Genomic DNA, 21437 nt, shown 5'->3' with positions numbered 1-21437 from the left:
AGTCGAGTTAATGAGAACATAAACTTCTAGAACAATCATACCATTATTAATATAGACAGAACTTCTAGTAAGGTAATATAAGGAAGGATCAACAAATAATAAAAGCAATAATAAATAACCATGAACAAAAAGTGAACAAAATTACAAACAATATAGTACATAATTATTTAAATATTCACAGACTGTATACTGCTTTAAAAAATACATTAGGAAAAAATAGAAAAACAAATATGTATATATATGTATATATATATATATATGTATATATATATGTATATATATGTATGTATATATATATATGTATATATATATGTATATATATGTATGTATATATATATATGTATATATATATGTATATATATATATGTATATATATGTATGTATATATATATATGTATATATATATATGTATATATATGTATGTATATATATATATGTATATATATATATGTATGTATATATATGTATGTATATATATGTATATATATATGTATATATATATGTATATATATGTATGTATATATATATATGTATATATATATGTATATATATATGTATATATATGTATGTATATATATATATGTATATATATATATGTATATATATGTATGTATATATATATATCTGTATATATAAGTTGAGAGCTTTCTGAGAGACTCTCGGGATGTCTTTGAATATGGGCGCTGGTCCAGCTTGTAAATATATGAATCCAAAGCATAAATCTATGTGAAAGATTCATCTGCCCTCTACTGCTGCCTTAAATTACAAACTGACCAATCAGAGAAGAGATAGCAGTTAGAGTAGCCAGTAAAAAGGCTTCTTTTATGGATTAAACCGTAAAAAAACATTTATTTTAACATTTAACTGTTAAATGTTAAAATAACCAAACCAAAAACTTCTATCTAGGACCCATTTTCAGACAATTTTATACCCACATGGGCCCCATATGTTAATGCAGACTGGGTGGTGGAACCAGTTTTTCTTTTAGACTTTGAATCCAACAGAACAAGTTTTGTTCTGATTGGCCAGTTTGTTCGGTCACGGTCCAATGAGTTTAAAGAGGCTAAAAAGGCAAATATTGGGTGTGAAAAATAAATAAACCGTCAAGAAACTTTAAAATAACCTTGCCGCTGATAAAAAAATACGTTGTAGCCATAAATTAAAGAATAAGTATAAAGAGGAAGAGAGTACCATATATGGATTATGATCAGTCATCTGGATCCACGGTGTCTGATGGACTATGCTCCGGCACCTGGACTCCACAGGAACCTATGCCAGGATCCTGTTTGTGGATTTCAGCTCTGCCTTCAACACCATCGTCCCAGTTCTGCTACAGGAGAAGCTCTCCCAGCTGAGTGTGCCCGACTCCACCTGTAGGTGGATCACTGACTTCTTGTCTGACAGGAAGCAGCGCGTGAGGCTGGGGAAGCACGTCTCTGACTCCCTGACCATCAGCACCGGTTCCCCCCAAGGCTGTGTTCTCTCTCCTCTGCTCTTCTCCCTGTACACCAACAGCTGCACCTCCAGTCACCAGTCTGTCAAGCTTCTGAAGTTTGCGGACGACACCACCCTGATCGGACTCATCTCTGATGGTGACGAGTCCGCATACAGATGGGAGGTGGACCATCTGTTGGACTGGTGCAGCCAGAACAGCCTTGAGCTCAACGCTCTAAAGACAGTGGAGATGGTTGTGGACTTCAGGCAGAACCCAGCCCCACCTGCCCCCATCACCCTCTGTGACTCCACAATTGACACTGTGGAATCTTTCCGCTTCCTGGGAACCATCATCTCCCAGGATCTCAAGTGGGAGCCAAACATCAGCTCCCTCATCAAGAAAGCCCAGCAGAGGATGTTCTTCCTGCGGCAGCTGAAGAAATTCAACCTGCCAAAGACTATGATGGTGCACTTCTACACAGCCATCATTGAGTCCATCCTCACCTCCTCCATCACCATCTGGTACGCCGCTGCTACAGCCAAGGATAAGGGCAGGCTGCAGCGTGTCATTCGGTCTGCTGAGAAGGTGATTGGCTGCAGTCTACTGTCGCTCCAGGAACTTTACACCTCCAGGACCCTGAAGCGGGCAGGGAAGATTCTGGCTGATCCCTCCCACCCCGGTCACAGACTCTTTGAGACTCTCCCCTCTGGCAGGAGGCTGCGGTCCATCCGGACCAAAACCTCACGCCACAAGAACAGTTTTTTCCCATCTGCCACCAGCCTGGTTAACAAAGCCTGGAAACCACCTTGACACTCTCCCTTTCACTTGTAACCTGTAACTTTATGTGTTACATTAACGCTCAGCTTGGACTCCTGCTTTACTTGCACACTGATCACCTGCACTGTTGTGTTGCTCTTGCATCTTATACTGCTCTATATTTACTCTCACTCACTTAAAACTGTGCACTTATATTTATATTATATTGCAGATATGTTTATACTGTTTCATTTGTATTGTATTGCACCGACTACGCCAAAACAAATTCCTTGTATGTCCAAAAACGTACTTGGCAATAAAGCTTTTCTGATTCTGATTCTGATTCTGATTCTGACATGAGCTGTTTTCTTAATTAAAATACTTTTTGAACTTGAATATCTCAATTGAATGTGTAGACACTCACTGACAACTCAGAAAAAGGACAGAGGGAGCACTTTGTTTTAAAGATCCTCTATGCAGTAAATGTGGATGATCTCTGTGTTATTAAACAGGTGAAGAGACGGGTTTCGACAAATAGTTTCTGTAGGAATCACTTTTTGTGCTTGGATTAGGAAACAACTGATATCTTTACATTTAAGAGAAAGAACAACACAAACCTGACGGAGAAGGACAAAACACTGTTCATGTCACAGCTACTTGAAATACCTCTAGCAGGAAGTCAGCAGCCAGACCATCAAGGAAACAGCAGCTGTTTGTGAGCCAAAGGCTGATTTTTATTTGTGTCCTCTGATGTCAGCCTGTCACGTTAAAGCAACCATTTTCTCCAAATGATCTTTAGATTAAACAAACTGGACTTTGTCCCCTATTATTTGACTAGTTCACACAAAGTTCAGCGATGTGGTATATGCAGTCCAGAGCCACAGAGAATATGCATGTTCTGGACAGGTGCTTCTCAACAGAGTGAAACAAACAATGGTTTGAGGTTCCATCTTTTAAATATCTAAACAGGAACATTGACTCATCTCCTGCTGCTTTTACAACCACTCACACGTGTGACCGAAACAACTCACATGTTGGTATCCTTTGGTCACATGTTTTGGTTTTAAGTGATGACCCAAACACTAAACTGAATAGAGGGTTGAGCCATGACTATAACTACAATTTATAAGCCTGTTACTTCCAACCATGTGCAGACATGATGAAGCATTTTGGTGGGAGGTGAAACATCTTGGAGAAACAAGAGAAGTCCAGTTTCCTTTTAGGGAAGCCCTGAGAACCTACAGTATCTCTAAATGATCCTCCTGCATACTTAGACTCAATAATTAGCTTCAGCTACCACATGTTTTGTCTGTAGACGTGCCAAATGAAGGAGAGCATTTCACTGCAGCCACAGCCAGATTGGATAGGAGTTCCCTTCCAACCAACACATGTAGCACTAATTTGAAGGTTTGAACTTTCATTTTGCCTGACATGATGCTTTGGGAAAACTGACTGCAGATGGGCGTATAAAGATTGAATGGAGTGATAAACACTTTTCTCAGTGTAACATTTTATAGCTACATTAATGTAGTACAGGTAACGCCTATTGATGCATATTCCACACATACCAAAGATCATGTTGGAAGCACTTTGCTGACATCTAGTGGTGAGAGTTGTATCAAATGTTGCCTAACTGCTAATTTGCATATTAAATACAGACCTTTTAATGTATTTGCTATATTTAAATGAACAATCTATTTAAAATAGTGAAGTTTTATATGAAACTGAAAATAATGTCAGGCAGTGATGACTTAAGAAGGGTCAGAATTTGAGACAAATTTTCAAACACTGCATCACAAATATAAATCTCTATAGGTACAAAAACTTTTCAGGGATTTTAATTGCACTAGGTTACAAAGCTTCATTTAAAAGTACAGAATATTTTTTCTAGATTGATATTTTAATTACAAATTAATGAATGACTTTTGACTTCATCACAGATCCTTATATTTTTGTTTAGTGAAAGCAATGCAGACTAAGTTTCAGTAAATAAAGTCAACATACTGAGCTGCAGACATTGTTGCCTTTATTGTCACATTACCAAAGTGATTTTCAGTACAGTGGAGGAGCGTTCATATTTTATGCAGCACCATTACCAGCTAGTAAAACAAACACCAATAAAGCAAGTAATCTCTGCAAGAGGCCAGGACCATGTAATCAACAACAGAAAAGCACAAGATAGAAAATACAAAACAGCCTAGTTAAGAGGATTTAGTCATGATTATTACACTCTGTGCAGTGATTCGGTTTCAGACATCAGTAGGAGGAAAACATGGACAGGAAGCAAAGGTACAAAAACAAACTCTGATCAGAATATCCTCATGATATGAAACACTGTTCACCATAGATGTGCAAAAATTAAAAACATGACAGGAAATGTTACAGCACACACACACTCACAGAAAGACACACTTTATAAAAAAAACACTGCTTTTAATTGGGAGTCTCCTCATTTGGCTCATTAACATCTACCAGTTTCTCCTGAAACCTTAAAATACTGAGGAAAGCTCCTGCACATCACCTACCACCAGAGGGAGCCAAGAACTTACAGGAGAACTCAGGCCTCTCTAGAAAAGGTTACGAGTGAGCGTGCATTGAACAAAGATAGTGCACGTTGAACTGTTTGAAAAAGAAAGCATGAGGAGCTTTTAGCTAACCTGCCAGCACACAGCTGACTTACACCTCTTCACATTTCATCGCTACATTTCTGGTTCAGAGAAAAGAAAACAACTACCTTACTTCTTTGTTAATCAATTTGTTGACATTTTTAATTCAGATGTGATATTTAAACCTTACTTTGGCAAAGTTTTTGTGCTGCTACCTTTATTTCGAACTTTGGTTTCTTCTAATGGGAACAATAAGAGCTGCTGATTAAAGCAGATGTTTAGCACCTTACTTTCTCCTGCTGAAATGCATCGAGGCTTCAAGAGGAATGTGACTCGATTCAAGTGCTTAAAAAAGATGCTATCAAATGTCACAAATACTCAGCTTTGAGTGTTTCTTCTCCTACAAACACTTATTATTCATCAGAGGACACTGATGACCCTGCTCTCCTCCTGGAAGAAAACAGTAAACAAGTTATGGTCGTCGTTTTCGTAAACTTCTACTGTTGCAGCTTAAGTGGGCAGTGGGGGGCTTGGCTGCCTGTGCTCAGGTTGAAAGTAGGTCAGGACTGGAGGAGGGACTCCGAACTGGCAGCGTAGTACAGGTACTTCCAGATGGCGTAGTAGTGCACGGCCGCAGCCAGCGCCACGAACACGTGCCAGATGGCGTGGGCGAACGGGATGACGCCGTCACTCTTGAAGAAGAACACGCCGAGGCAGTAGATGAGTCCTCCACACGCCAGCTCGTGCAGACCGTCCGTGTTGCTCTATAAACACAAAACACACTTTACTACAAAATACTGCCAGAAGTTCATCAACACTTTAAAATGACATCAGTGAATAATCTTCTAAGACATTCTAGATGCTGAAGCACACCGAAAATCAAAGGGGATATACTCTTAACGACCACAAGATGGCGGTAGAGAGCTTTCTTCAGAATGCTTCAAAACGTTTTTTCCACCAACATTATATTCTGGTGTTAAATATAAGACAAATATGAGAAAATGATCATAATCTGTAATTTGTTATTAAAGCCATTTCTGATGAACTCAAGCTGAAAGAGATCTTAGGACATCAGAACAAAGTGGTTGGATCTTCTTACCATTGAGGTCATGACTGAAGCAGGAAAAAATCCCATAGTCAGATAGAAGGCCAGCTCCACCAGTTTATACCTGGGAAGACAAACATGCCCTAAATGAGGACTGGTGGAAATTCTGGAAAGTGAAATCTTCAGGAAAGTGAGGAGACTAAAGCTAAACTGGAGCTGCAGCCAGTTTTTAACTGGTTAAAAAAGCAGCAGAGAACAGGTTTAGTTTTCAGCAGGGCGAGCCTGAAGTCGCATCATCTTCTAGTCAATGAGCTGCAGTGAGTTTGTCATAAACCGATCTGATAAATCCCATCGATGAAAGAAAATACAGCTGTGCATTTATTGTCAAAGTAATTAAAGTAAAAACATCATATGTCTGATTTATAAGCACAGAACTTTACAACAGTGTTTGTGAACTCGTTACCAGCCGGACCTGCGTTCTGACGTCTGATTGGTGTTCATCATCAGGGCTGCAAACCGTTTAATAAACACCAGCTGGTGTGAAACTGTTTAGAAATGAGGAGCAGCGACAGTGAATGCAGCTCTCTGGGGTGCATTGACCTTTTGACCTTAACATAATTAAAACAAAGCAGGAAGATCAGGGACAACAAGCTGCTAGCCTGACTAGTTTATTATTTTTGAAGCTTTATACAGATTAAAGGCTGGAATAATATGTGTTTTTTGTCATATTTTGATTGGTTGAGGGTCTTCATGAGCCTGCCTTCAGCTCCTGTAGAAAGTGTTGTTTTGTCCATCAATAAAAATAACTAGAATTTGTTTGCTTTCACATCCACAGCCACTAACTGCTATAATCTGGACATAAACTCACTTCTCATGATAGTTGAAGACATAAATGGTTCCAGCTGCAGCCATGAGCCACACAAACCAGCGCATGTGTGCTGCTAAAGGGCCAAGTTCTCGCAGGTTCAGCCTGAGCGAAGACAAGAACACATAATTCACCCAACATAAGGTTTGGTTTTGAACTCCATGAGGGTGCACCGCTCTCAGCTTGACACTCACCAAGGTGTGTAAGAGGCAGCGATGAAGAAATAGATGACCACTCTGTCACACATGTGGAAGCATTGCTCCACTGACCTGCAACAGATAAGGACGGGTAAACTGGTTAATTGGACCTCACTGACATGCTCCTCTGTCTCCTCTATCTTCCAGATTAGGGCTGCTGCTCGACATGAATGTAAACCTGTTATATAACAGTAGCAACAGAAACACGCAGCCTGGGATCTAGAAAACCTTTATTTTAGAATGATTTATGGTCGATGTGGACTGAATTATTCAGCATTGATAACCCAGATTTCCCTCTAAATGTGTCATTACACCTTTAATGTACTTTATAATAATTAATTCTGATTTGTATCTTAAGGAAAATGTCAGATTTAAAATAAAAAAACCAAAATGAATTCTTTTATTTTTTGAAGACAAGATAAAATTAATAAATCCCTTAATACAGATTTGCCTTTATAACCTAATAACGTGTGTAATTTAGATTCTTTACACACAGAATGATATTGGTGAAGAATCTGTTTTTAGCCATTTTGATGATTCTGGTTTACAGTTTGTAAAAACCCTAAAATTTAGTTTCTCAGAAGACTAGAATATTACATCAGACCAAAACACAAAAGAGTTTTAGACAGAAATGTGATGCTATGGGTATGTTATGGAAAGTTGAGTGGAAGGAAAAAGAGTGGTTGGAGAAAGCGTGCTTTTATGAAGCAAAGCCCATAAAAGAGTTAGGCGGCGATTCACCAGGCGTGGACTGCAGCTGGAGTCAGAACTTCAAGATCCACCACACTCAGACATAGTCTGCAAATGTCACATTCCTCCTGTCAAACCACTCCTGAACCAGAGACAACATCAGAACCACCGGGCCTGGGCGGAGGAGAAACAGAACTGGACTGTTGCTTAGTGGTCCAAAGTCCTCTTCTCAGATGAAAGTAAAGTTTGCATTTTATTTGGAAATCAAGGTTTCAGTCTGGAGGAAGAGTGGAGAGGTCCAGAATCCACATTACTGGTCCAGCCCACTGGGTTTTATCAGGACCAAAGTCAGAGGAGCGATCTACCAGGACAGTTTAGATGCTTCATGCTTCCTTCTTCAGCCAAGTTTTATGGTGATGCTAATTTCATTCTTCAGCAGGACTTGGTACCGGCCCACATCGGAGGTAGCATTGCCTGCTTAAATCTCCTTGGTACCACCAGCAAACTGGCCTGAACAGAACCCCATAGAAATTCTATTGTCAAGAGGAAGATGAGAGACACCAGAATGAACAAAGCAGATGAGCTGAAAGCCCAGGTTGCCATCAAAGCAAGCTGGGCTTCCTGTACACCTCAGCAGAACCACAGGCAGATCAGCCTCCATGCCATGCTGCACTGATGCAGTAAATCATGCAAAAGGAGCCCAGACCAAGAACTAAGTACAGGTTCTGCACAGAACATGGAGACACTGTTCAGTTGGTCCACATTTCTGTAAAAAAAGATTTTCATTGGTCTGATGTAATATTATAATATTGTTTGTAATTTTCTAAGAACCAGAATTTTGGGTTTTCATCAACTGGGATCCAGAATCGTCAGGATTTCGTGTCACTGACTGAAATGAATCTGTAGGATATACAGGTGAAAGAAATCAACACTAGTTGGAACAAACATCTAAATGAAGGCTTGGTTGTGAGGAGGAGATGCTAATGAATGCTTCTCTTTCTCACCTCATGTGGCTCTTTTTCCAGGTGATGATATGAAACACAGTGGAGACCACAAAGAGGGCGCACAGACCCAGTCCATACACCCAGGCCGTGACCCTCTCCCAGTTGTTGTTGGACAAGCAGTGCAGGAACGTCATGCCCACGAAGGCCGGGACGATGAGGAGCTACGGAGACGAGAAAAAAACCCACAATTATCAAACTTTTCCACATCGGAGCAGATCGGCGGCTTTCAGTGGGATTTTAAGCGACTCACGGCATGAGTGTAGCAGTTTGCAGCATGTTCGTAGACGGTGGGCTGGTAGCGGCAGTTAGCAGAAGCCCGTCTGTTCATGAATCTAAAACCAAAAATAAACCATCACAGATCTTTCACACTCTGCCCTTTTCACTACAGAAAACGAACAGAACCTCTGTCTGGGTCAGAATGTGAACCAGGTTGCTTTGAAATGGGCTGAAGTCTATGTAAAGGTTTTTATATATTGTGGTTTGAAATAAATGCTAAATTTGGCTGTTAAAAATGAACTAGGATAAAAGAATAATTGTTTGGGATTTTTGCAGGAAAGTAAACTGTTTAGATGAAAATGAAAATGTGATTTTTGTTGTTGACGACGTAGTTAGTGTCTGAATGCAAACAAGAAATCTGCACATCTATGTGAAACCACAATGCCGTGTCCCATATCTTCATATTCCTGAAGCATCCTGTTACTCTAGATGATTGAAGAAAAAACAAACCAAAGGAAATGTTCTTATTCACATGAGCTGCATGCTTGGTTTATTTTGTGCTCCATTTTTACTCAAATGTCTGATTTTCCAAGTTGGAAACACAAACAGGGAGACCCTCTGAAGCAAGTCATTTCTCACCAACCCAGACCTCAAAATCCAACATGGCAGCCATATATTTAAAAACGATTGCTGCTGTCACCTTCTATTCATAGCAGGAGACAACGTTTGTTAGCGACCTTGTTTAGAGGCATAATGAACAGATAAATACGAGTCCATTGCCTGCTGCTAGTAGTTGTTAGCCTGGTTAACGAGCAATCTAATTAGCAACACCATCATTCCCAGTTCTGGCTCAGAGGTAAGAACAACCCATCCATCAGCCTCCCTTCTTCAGTCATATGAGGGTTCACAAAATAATAAGGCACTAATCAATTCATCTTTTTCTTTTTTGCCCATTTGAATCTAAACATTTCATTTACAGTTTATGATTGTGATTTTTTTTGCCTTATAAATAGTTGATCATTTCTTCTGAGCCTGCATCACCAGGGGTACTTTCCAGCACAGATAGAGAACCTGGAGTCTATTATAGTGTAGTCACCATCTGAGCAGGTGTATAATAATGCAATAACGCATACTATTTAACACAGCTTATGCTTTCAGCCTGATTTAGTGCTTAAACACATGTTTCTATTATAAAATATGGGACATTTTCTTCTTTTACATGATAATAATAACACCAAGAAATGTTATTTACTTGATTGCAAAACCCTTTTGACACTAGACGTTTTATGACGTGTCCTAATAATAGTACCAAAAACTCAAACTTATTTAATATAAACAAGGATTCATTCATATGTAAAACAAAGAGGCAGGAAGTGATTCCTTCCCTTATATCAGAGCATCAGGGTGAAACTTATTTTCATAGATCAACAGGCATCCAGCAACTAATTAAAACAATAAGATTTATTATTGATTAGTCAGCTTCTAATCCAACATTACTGTGTATTTTAGAAAGTGTTGTGACATTTTATTTACATGAAAACATCTCATTTTTATTCTAAAAGAGCCAAAACTCCCATTACTTACTTTGGAAAACTGTTAAGACCTTTCATATCGGCTCCTTTTGCAGTCCACGGAGGGAAGTAAAACATTATTTCTCCCAGCAAATAAAACCATCAAAGACCTGCTTTATTTAAGGAGGAATAAAACAATAAACCTGCATGAGGAGCAGCAGGAAACGAAAGGCCTAACATCCAGCTAGCTACAAGCTAACCGCGGCTACAAGGCACCGCCCCCAGCTGAAGCTCCATTTTAGTCTTTTTCTCGACGTCATTCTGCTGGAAACACCGAATCAACACCGAACCAACTCCGAATCAACACCGAATCAACGCCTCATCTGGAAATATCCGTAAGCACCAGCGGCTGACAGGCGGAAACCCAAAGCGCCCTGAAGGCAAGCAGCCCCGCCGGTAAATACATCCCAACCCCTCTGCGCTTTACCGGCGCTGAGTTAGATGACTGGCAATGGCCTGAGCCAATCAGGGAGAGGCTGTCGGCATATGGACCAATCAGATCTGAGGTAGGCGGCTTCCTGATAGTTATCGTCAGACGTTGATCAAATGATCCTGGCCCAAATGAAAGCAACCACAGGTATTATTCTGGACTAAGCAAACAATTAATTAGTGAAAATATTATTTCCATGTGATACAATAATTGAAAACTATTATAAATACATAAAAAAGGATAAATATCTCAATTAATTGTGTCACTCATTTACCAAATACACAATTTAAATAAATAATTAAAGGTTAAATGCTAAAATCCTTTCTAGTTATTTTAGTATTTTAAGTTTTATTATGGGTCATCATATCCCAACATCTGATTAGTTAACCTGCACAGCAATTCAGCTACAAACCAATCAGCTGGCCTATTCATAACCCATGTCCAAACCTGAAGAATCCTTTTTTGGATGAGAGGTGAAACGTCTTGAAGTAACAAGAGAAGTCCAGTCGCCTTCTACATCAAGCCCAGAATTATCCAGACCCCTGGCCAGAAGGTTTGTGCTCGAGGCACGCATCTCTCAAATGATAATATAAAAATGTAAAAAGAGCATCAGTTTAAAAAAACACTGACATTTTATTGGGAAAATGGGTTAATTATTTATACTCCTCTCAATAATCGATGCGAAAATCTTCAGAAGGCCTCCTTACCATCACCTTAATCAGTAGCTCTCTAGACAGATTCTCTGTCAGATTTGGGACTCAGGCTGAGCCGCTCCGAATCATTTCCAGTCAGAAGACACATCTAATGTGTGTGTTTGTTTGATATTTTTGGATAAATTGTTTGATTTTCAGGAATTACTTAATGTCAAATTTGATTTGGCAAATACTGCATCCTGAAAATACTTAAAAAATAATTCAATATTAATATTCATTATTAATTATTTCTTAGATGTGTATTTTTCTGACCGTCACACTAAGATGTTTCTGTATCTTTCTTTCAAACGATAAAGCAACAGATTCAGCAGAAGACAGAGACACACCAGACCAGACCACGCTATGTTTCCTCGTTGCTCCGTGGAAAAACGTCTCCAATACAACAACACTTTGGGATCTGAGGGGAAAGCTGCGTTGTGGCATGGAGCCAGACAGTGAACTGTCCACACTGCCATGTCAAGCTGTTAAAGCCCGGTTACATAATACCACTGTGACTTGTTTAGGGCCTTTTAGCTACAAGGGAGTGTTTACGTAAGAACACAGAGGGATTAATAAACTTAGCTCTGTACTCAACTTCAGAAATAAACCTCAGTAAGTTTCTGCCTTGAGGAAGACTTCCAAGCAGTAGCTGAATTTCTCAGTAATTTCAGTATTTATTATGCACATAACAGTTGCTGTACTAATTAGAGCAGAGTATTGAATCAGACAAAAAAAAATAGTTTTTAAAATCTAATTTTCAAAACAGACATCATTCTGGGGACAATGTCTTCTTGTTTTGTTGCCAGTTTATCCACCCCCTGCTTAGTTTCGCTCACACCTCTATTGTCACACATACGCTGAAGAGCAGCACCATGGCACCATGACTCCCCGTACTGAATGTAACTGATTTGAGTAGGTGTGTTAATGACTTTATTTGCAAAGAGCCATCAGGTCTGGAACAGGCAGCAGAGGGAGGGATCACCAGAGGAGAAAACGGGACCTTCACTGTCAGATGCTCCAGCAACTGCCTGTTACTCTGTTGTTCTCTGGTGCCCAACGTGGACATGCCAGCTCGTTACATGTCCAATCATTTACACTGCTGGTCTGCATGTGTACCATCAGATCACAACGTTCCTTCTAGTTGCTTCTCTGCATTTTTCTTCTCTGAGTTTGTACCTGAGCAGAAAGCACGTTTTTTTTAGCAGATCGATGATAAAATACTACATGACTGAAGATATTTGGTTTAGGTTTGCCAGTGCATGTTCCATGTTCATGTTCCTTCAACTTTTTATTTGCATTTGTTCTTTACTGGCTGCAAAACGAATTGCCCCTGAGGGGAAAATAAAGTGAATCTTGGTTTATTCCTTGTTCTCGTGTTCAGATTTCTAATATTTTTATAAGACGTCTTATCATAGTAATGCAACAATCTAACTGTAGTTTTAGATTCTTCACCTTGTTTTTATAACTATTATTATTATTTTACTCTGAAAGCACTGATAAGTGTGACCCGGACTACAAAGACCAACCTGCTCCTGATATGTTCTTTATTCTCCTGCATCCAATGTAAGTTACCTGGTGAGGTGAGAACTTGAAAGTTGGAAACATGGGAATTTGCTGTCATTTTATCTTTGATATGAACTTCATAATTAGTTGTATTACAGGGTAAAGGTCAGGCTGTCAGGATTTGCTGGATTTTTGCGGGACCAAGGTGCAGAGCAGAGCGAGGAAGCGGCATGGTGAGTAAAGAGTTATTTTAATATTTAGAAAGCAGGAGCTTACAATATTTCCAGGTCTTGGGTCGCAGGCAGATCAACAAGGCTCGTACGGATCAGGGCAGAAGCAGGCATGGAACAATTAGGCATGACAACAGGTAGCAAGCAGGAGAATCCAGTCGCGCCAAAGAAAACCAGAGAGTATACATGCTGAGGAAGGGTGGAGAATGAACCAATGAACACAGGGAGATAATCAGGAACAGCTGGTGTGAGGGAGAAGCCAAGCACCTGGAGGAGGGGTGCTAATTAACACAGAGGAGCAGGGAGACCAGGGGGAACAACAAAACATCTAAGTGAACAGGAATAATTCAACAATGAAACCAACCAAAGAACATAAACAGAGAGGAACCAGACCTATAAAGAAATATAAGCTAACTCATCTAATCCTCGAATCCAAGAAAGTAATCTAAACACAAGGGTGGATTAATGAATCTAAACTATGAACTAAAATAACAGCAACTGAAGAACGTAAGAGATAACAGACTAGGAACTCAAACCCAAAACCTAGCACAGGCAGATCGTGCCAGACTGTTCTACTTTGATCAGGCTGCCGTTAATTCAGACCTGCTTCTCGTTCCCTCAGCTTTCCTTCAGCTTCATCTGTCAATTTAAACCATGCAGGCCAGCAGGTCTGCTTCATCCTGTTTAATTCATTTTTGCAGGTTCATTGTCTAAACGCTGATGCTTTAGGCCGAGAATCATGGCTGTCTTCCTGTTCCCAGGTAATCTTTGTGCCCATTAAATGCCAGAATCTGTAAAAACAACCTATTTTATAGTCTATTTAAAGTACCTGTGTTCCAGTAATCTGGTAACAGCAGCTAGATTTTTCTACTCCTATTTTAAAAGTATTGGTGAGTTAATTATTCAGGTGAATTAAAAAGGTTGGACATGAGAAACCACGTTTATGTAAAAAAGATTATTTTAAAAACAAATGAATGAATATAGCGCTTGACCAAACCTTCCAGGCTGTACTGACAATACAGAGGTTCTATTTTATGAATGAGATCCATGATTTTGCACCGTTCCTAGACGTGTCAGGATTACACTGAGCACTAGGCGGCTTTCTTAGATCTATTTCTGCTCAGCTTTAGCAACACAAGCTGGAAGCTCTGATCTATGAGTCTGTTAAATAAAACATGGTCACTTTGTGGTGTCCAGTTAATGTTAAACTGAACAGGTGCTGTTGGTCTGCAGGTGGATATGGATTGCAGCTATTTTACACAGCTTTGTCGGTATTTTGCAGGACTGATAAGTAAAACTGGAATGGGTCATAAGTAGTCTGTGTCTTGATTTAATCTCACTTCAGAACTTATCTGATTTTTATTTTCCAGTTAGAAGCAGAACACATGTAGATGAAGAATGCACCAAAATCTCCTTCACCTCTAATTCTAAAACTGATAAACTTTCCTTTTCTAATTATTAAATACAGATTTCTATTAAGATCATAGCTTTTTTATTTCCCAGAACTTAAACTGGTCCTTTATGGGACAGTTCCAGAGGATGGTAATCAGAGAAGAAGGCAGCGTACTTCATTCTTGTTCAGTATCAGTTTACTGTTTTCAGAATGATGATAGTACTGTATCGTAGTTGTACTCATTGTGCTGCAGGAGAGATAAATCCACTCCTCTCGCTGAGCATTTTGCTGATGTAGGGGAAGGTTGGAGGACAGGAGAAACAAATTCGAACAGAGGTCAGATAGAAAATGGCTAGGTTGGGATGAGAATGGAAATCTAAGGCAGCACAGGATCATTCTCACATATACATAAGAACCTTACTGGGAAACAACTTTAGTAAAGACCTTAATTAATGTACTTGATGAAGACCTGGCTTAATGTGGCTAGACTGGTACTAATTTCCATGGCATTTCCCACCAACATATATTCATGATCCTAGCATGTCCCAGTCAATCATCTGGCATGACTTCTTCCCGAATGCACCAGGATGCAACAGACGATACCATTAAACAAATAAAACAAACGATCTTTGTCATTAGTCACGTTGAAGGCATCAGCCTTGGTGAGTCCTTGGTGGTTCTTGAACATCCTAACTGAATTCCTGTCATCTGAGATGAGAGTTTGGGTCAGTTGAGTGGGGAGCAATTCAGGGTTCTGGGTAGGCAAGGGTTCCAACACACACAAGGTTGATGCAAAGCACTCTTTTTGCATATCTTCCAAATTCTTCCAAATTATGGATTTGTTCAGCTGGTCTCTCAATGCAATTGATCAAATTTTCTCGACGAGAAGACAGGGGTTGGGAGAGCCCACTTGCCCGGACGGGACATTTTTCTCCGGATACACGATGGACTCCTGGCAGAAGTGGAGGATTGTGTGTTTGTCGATAATGTCAGTCGAGGATGTGGAAGATATGTATATAATTGGATGTTTGATATCAGGATTTCTACTTTTTGGAGTCAGCGGTTACCTGGCATATCGGGAAATTGGGAGAATGTCAGCATCTGTTCTGGTCATTGTAAGGCTGCCTGGCATGTATGATGGGATCTTCAGAGCGATCAACACTCAGACTGAGATGTTACGTGAGCTGAATCGCAGACTGGATGTGATCCTTATACAGGATCGCAGGCAGGTTGCGGTTCCTGGACTCAGGGGTGAAATGGGATAAATCTTGGAGAAAGTTGTTCGCTTGGATCTGGCAGAAAGACCAGGAATTTGGCTGTTTGGAATTGCCTTTGAGAAGCACCAGCGAGACTCTCAAGGCTGACGGAAAATTAAGAGTCAGCCTAACCCAAATAATTATTGTTTTTCTGAATCTGGCTCCCCTGCACGGCCTTGATGGCTGGTTATCTTCAACTTCTCCTGGAAGTTATGTAACCATGACGCTCTGCTCCCTCTGCTCCCTCCCTTCCCTGAGGACATCTGTGGACCTGCTCAGAACTTTGTGGCGGTTGATGTACATTCCAACGAACCATCAAGGACAATGGCCTCGGTGACAATGCTTCATGGACTCACTTGCACACACTCACTTGCACACACACACATGCTCAAGATAAACATATGCACCCCTCACACCACCTTCACCGTTCCCGGCATGATGTTGTTTTGTCAACTTGTTGCTTCTTTGTGCTGAGGTTTTTTACAATCTCAAACTATTATCCTAATTATCCTGCTAAGGATAAAGTGTGAAATATGATTTTTTCCCTCTACTTACCTAATGTGGCCTCTTTTCTCATCTAATAAGGGCAGCACCTGTGAGTGGGCAGCAAAGCCTCGGTGACCCGTCCCCCCTTGTCTTGTGTCATGATGTATGTTTGGATGGGTTGTACTGGAATCCCCCTCAGGGATCAATAAAGTATCTTTGAATTGAATTGAATTGAATTGAATTTAAATTAAATCCACAATTTCTCCCAAGATGAGATGTTAAATATCCCAACAAAAGCTTCCTGATAGCTAAAAATGTGGGATGTTTCTGTAAACTATAGAGGGAGATTTGTTTAAATAAAAAAACCAAATAAAACCAACAATATAAAGACAAGATTATGTCATGCTAGCATGAAACGCCACCAGGTCTTAGCTCAGGCATGAGGCCAGCGTGGTCAGCGCGACTACAGATTCTCAATATACACATGATGGCTTGTTGTAGAAGACCAACTGGACACTTTGTTTCTAACTCCAAATAGACTAAAGTGGGCTTGAAATGTGAAATGTTACAAGGATTTTAATATGTTATTTCTGCTGTACACCAGTGTTGGATAATGAGTTTTTCCTTTCTTTGGTGTTAAAGTTGACGTTTCCCACCTAGTTGGAGCTCAGTCAAAAAAAACAAACAAGACATTTATGTCAGAGGAGATGTGACCTGATTATCCTGTCAATGATCCACCTAACCTATGCAGATTACAGCTTTAAGACCTCATGGATTATGAGCAAAACAAATAGCATGGAAAAGTTTTAAACAGGAATACAAACGCCAATGTAATCAAAGGTAAAAAGTTGTGGAGGAGACTGTTGTCGCATTAAAGGCTGGTTTATAAATCCCACCATGGATAAACACTCATGTCCTCTCATAACACCACTGTGGCTGTTTGTTAGCTGAGCTCTGGTTACACATTAAACACAGATGAAGCCTCAGATGAATGAACAGGATTTTAAAGCCACTTCCACTTGGAAGATATGAGTGTTGTAAGTTAAAACTCTTCAAACATGAGACTTGTCTCATGTGGGGCATTCCAATTAAAATACAGTCAGTCAGTCATTTTCTACCGCTTATTCCATAGTGGGTCGCGGGGGAGCTGGTGCCTATCTCCAGCAGTCTATGGGCGAAAGGCGGGGTACATCCTGGACAGGTCGCCAGTCCATCACAGGGCAACACACAAACAACCACGCACACACTCATTCATACACCTAAGGGCAATTTAGAGTGACCAATTAACCTAACAGGCATGTCTTTGGACTGTGGGAGGAAGCCGGAGTACCCGGTGAGAACCCACGCATGCACGGGGAGAACATGCAAACTCCATGCAGAAAGACCCCAGGCCGGGAATCGAACCCAGGACCTTCTTGCTGCAAGGCAACAGTGCAATTAAAATACAGTGCTGTGAAAAAGTAATTGCCCCTTATCAGATCATGAATTATCTGAAATTGAACGCAATTTTTGGTTTAACTTTGTCACATCCAGATCTGAATATAGCCAGATCTGTGGTCAAGAAATCTCTTAAACAGAATCGGTCGGACAACATGAAGCAGACTAAAAGATCTCAAGAAGAAACACCTCATGTCACATTTTAAAGAGATTCAAAATTGATATTTTGAATCTCTTTTGGAAAGGCTACAAAACCATTTCCAAGTTTCTGGGACTCCAGGGAACCACAGTCAGAGCCAACATTCACAAATGGAGAAAATATGGAACAGTGGAGAACCTTCTCAGGAGCGACTGGCCTACCAATTTTACTTTAAGAGCATTTTGATGACACATCCAGGAGGTCACTAAACAACCCAGAACAACATCTAAAGCTCTACAGGCAAAATGGCCTAAATGGTAGAGTTCCAAGGCCAGAACCACTGCTGACCCAAAAGAACACAAAGGCCCTTCTCAGACACACCATAAACATCTTAATGATCCCCGAGATCAAAATATTCTGTGGACTGAAGAGAGAAAATGGGACATTTCAGGAAGCTGTGGATCCTGTTACATGTGGTGTAAAACTAAGACAGCTTTTCAGAAAAATAACATCACACCTGCAGTCAAGCATGGTGGTGGTAGTATGATGTCTGGGTCTGCTGTGCTTCTTCAGAATCATGAATGATGGAACCATTTTTGCTCTCTACCTGAAGGAAAATGTGCGACCATCAGTTCATGACCTTAACATCAAGCACAACTGGACAATGATCCGAAGCACAGAAGCAAGTCCACCTCAGTATAGCTAACAATACAGAAACAAAATGAAAGTTTTCTAGTGGCCTAGTTAAAGTCCAGGTTTAGATCGGATTGAGATGCTGTAACCAGACCGTGTGCTTCTAAAACCCTCCATTGTGGCAGAATTTAAACAATTCTGCGGAGAAGAGGAAACGTTGAAGGCAGCTGTTACCGCCGAAGATGGCACAACCACTTGTCAGATTTAGGGGGAAATTACATTTCACACAGAGTCCGGTTGGGTCTTATAGCTGTATTCCCTAAATAAATAAAATCATAATTTAAAAACTGCCCTTTGTTTTTGCTCGGGTTATATTTGTCTGATATTAAAATGTGTTTCATGTTCTGAAACATTTGAAAAACTGCAGAAATCTGTGAGAGGACGCATAAAGCTATTTTAGACTAAAACATTTATGACTGCTAGTTCTGACCCATTCAGATGGAGCTTCTAATGTTTGTCACATCAGGACTGCATGTTGGACACCATCTCCTGCATAGAGGTCAGGTTTCACCAGAGCTCTGCTCTTTTTTGAATTTACAACGTTTATCGTCATGTTGAGTGAGAAGTACAAAGTCCAATAGAATCAAGGTGAAAAACATTTTGTTAGTTTTCCAGCTCCACGTTTTCCATGTCTGTTTTTCCAACACTGACCTTAATCTCAAACCCTTCCCCCTTTATTCCTTGTGCTTTATTAGTTGTGACATTTCCTCTCCAGAGCAGCCAGCAGGCTGTCGGGATCCTTGAGATAGAGAGGGATTTTACGCACCCACACACACACACACACACACATCGTACTACTTAACGACGTCAACGCGTATCCCTTACCTTCCAATCCTGGTCCCTTGTAGATTGAATCCCAACATTTTACCGGCACAAAATAATAATAAATGTAAAAAACAAATGTTTGAACAGAAATAAAAAACGTGAGGTATATACAGAGTTTATCTGGCTGTCCTTCAGACCATCGTGCTCTTCTTCTCCCTGAAGTCCGAGTGTGATGGCTCGTGGTAGGTGGTGATCATGTTAGCTGTGTCCCACCGGCCCATCGGAGTAGAGGTGCTCTGCATCACCACCAGCTTGATGGGAGACTGAATGGGCTGCGGGTCCGGAGCGTACTCCTTGGTGGGATCTTTGCCCCGGCAGTCATACATGATACAGGATATCAGGAAAACCAGGAGCAAGATAACGTAGCTGGCGATAAGGATGCAAAGGTTCAAAGTGACGGGGTCAATCTCCTGGTAATTTTCCAGAAAGCCCATGGTGCCTGCTTCATGCTGGGTGGCCCAGAGGCCTTGGAGAACCTAGAAAGAAGGAAAGGCAGAAGGTCTCAGCTTCTGGATCTTCTTCAATCTGTCGTCTCCACTACTCTCCTTCTCACCCTCCCTCCGTCCTCTCTGCCTTCTCTCCGTCTCCCACCTCTCTGTTTCAGATCAGTGCCTTCTGTCTGTGGCTTTGTGGTAAAAATACTTTAATCCGCCTCGTTCCTCTAACCTGTAATTTCAGCTCCTGTTTAATAACTTAAGCTGCACTTGTAGCTCATCAGTCCCTGCATTGTATCGTCATCATCTGCCGACAAGCAAACATTTAGTAACAGGCAAATTTGAGGACAAACCAGTGTGTGTCTGTAATCTTAATCTTGACTGTGAGTGGGGATTGACAGAGGAAGCCATCTGGCTAAACAGAGGCTGGAGAGCTCCACTAAATAGCTACTCAGAAAATGTTTCTCTACATAGGAACAGAATCAGCTCCGGAGAAGGGTGGACAAATGAGTTTCCTCATGAAAAGTGTCCCTCTGATTATTTTGTGAAAGATGTAATCCCAGCAGATTACAGCAGCCTTTGTCTCAGGAACCAAAGAGGAGGTTACATGGTGGCAGTAGAGGGCAGCAGTTAGTAGTTTCTAAAGAACCAGGACTTAAAAAAAAAAAAAAAAGAATCCTCATTAATGTTTGTACAAAGTCCAAAGTCAAAGTGTTTCCCTCAAATTGCAGCCATTCACTGCTGGCTATAGAGCTTAAAAATCAGTAACCGCAGGTTGATTCTATTGTCAAATCAGGCTTTAGCATGGAAACAGGCTGAGGGTCAAACCTTCAAAGCTGTTAGAAGAAGATCAAAGCTCCACCGTACCCGCAGACACCCCCAGATCTGTCAGGTCCACATCCATGAGATCCTCAGTTGGACTGAAATCTGGTGACTCTGGAGTCCACTGGGGTACAGCGAACATATTGACATATTTAAGAAACCACCTTGAGATGATCTGCGCTTTGTAACATGGTCCGTTATTCTGCTGGCAGAAGCATTGGAAGATGGGTTCACTGAGGTCATAAAAGGATGGAGATAGTCTGCAACAACACTCAGGAAGGTTGTGGTGTTTAAATGAACCTCAGCTAGTACTTATGGGGACCAAATGTGCTAATAGAATATGCCCCACATCATAACACATCCACCACCAATCTGATACATGAATCCAAGGTGGGATGAATCCAAGCTCTTATGATATTTAGACCAAATTTGAACCCGTTCATGTGAATGTTGGAGCTGAAAGCAAGACCAGGTTTTCAGACCAGGCAATGTTTCCCAGCCTGTTATTGACCAGTTCTGGTGAGTCTGTGTGAATTATAGCCTCATTTTTTCCTGTATTTAGCTGACAGCGATGGCACCGGTGTGGTGTTCTGCTGCTGTAGCTCCTCTGCTTCAAGGTTCCACGTGTTCTGGGCTCAGAGTTGGTATTCTGTGGTCGGCTGCTCTGGATCTACCAATGACTTGCTACATGGCAGGAACTGAAACCATGAAG

General features: G+C 40.7%; 2 protein-coding genes across 3 annotated transcripts; both read right to left on the bottom strand.

The window, feature by feature from the left end:
- Positions 1-4195: 4195 nt before the first annotated feature.
- On the bottom strand, positions 4196-19652 carry LOC124863563 (monocyte to macrophage differentiation factor-like). Of its 2 annotated transcripts, none has more exons than XM_047357993.1 (7): positions 19470-19652; positions 8849-8930; positions 8599-8759; positions 6902-6976; positions 6711-6812; positions 5897-5966; positions 4196-5561 (listed from the first exon to the last, which is right to left on the bottom strand). In XM_047357993.1, exons 1-7 carry the CDS (start codon positions 19505-19507, stop codon positions 5358-5360), a joined length of 732 nt encoding a protein of 243 aa, XP_047213949.1. In that variant the 5' UTR covers positions 19508-19652; the 3' UTR covers positions 4196-5357. The 2 variants fall into 2 exon arrangements, with proteins under 2 accessions (XP_047213949.1, XP_047213947.1); XM_047357991.1 differs by lacking the exon at positions 19470-19652 and adding an exon at positions 10399-10820.
- Positions 19601-20254, bottom strand: LOC124863564 (small integral membrane protein 36-like). The gene has a single exon (XM_047357994.1). The coding sequence runs from the start codon at positions 19901-19903 to the stop codon at positions 19601-19603; it is 303 nt and encodes a 100-aa protein (XP_047213950.1). The 5' UTR covers positions 19904-20254.
- Between the last annotated feature and the right edge of the window lie 1183 nt (positions 20255-21437).

The sequence above is a fragment of the Girardinichthys multiradiatus genome, chromosome X (assembly GCF_021462225.1).
Source record: "Girardinichthys multiradiatus isolate DD_20200921_A chromosome X, DD_fGirMul_XY1, whole genome shotgun sequence".
NCBI lineage: Eukaryota > Metazoa > Chordata > Actinopteri > Cyprinodontiformes > Goodeidae > Girardinichthys > Girardinichthys multiradiatus.
The sequence above is the reverse complement of the archived record's forward strand: the minus strand, read 5'-3'. Positions and strand labels throughout refer to the sequence as shown.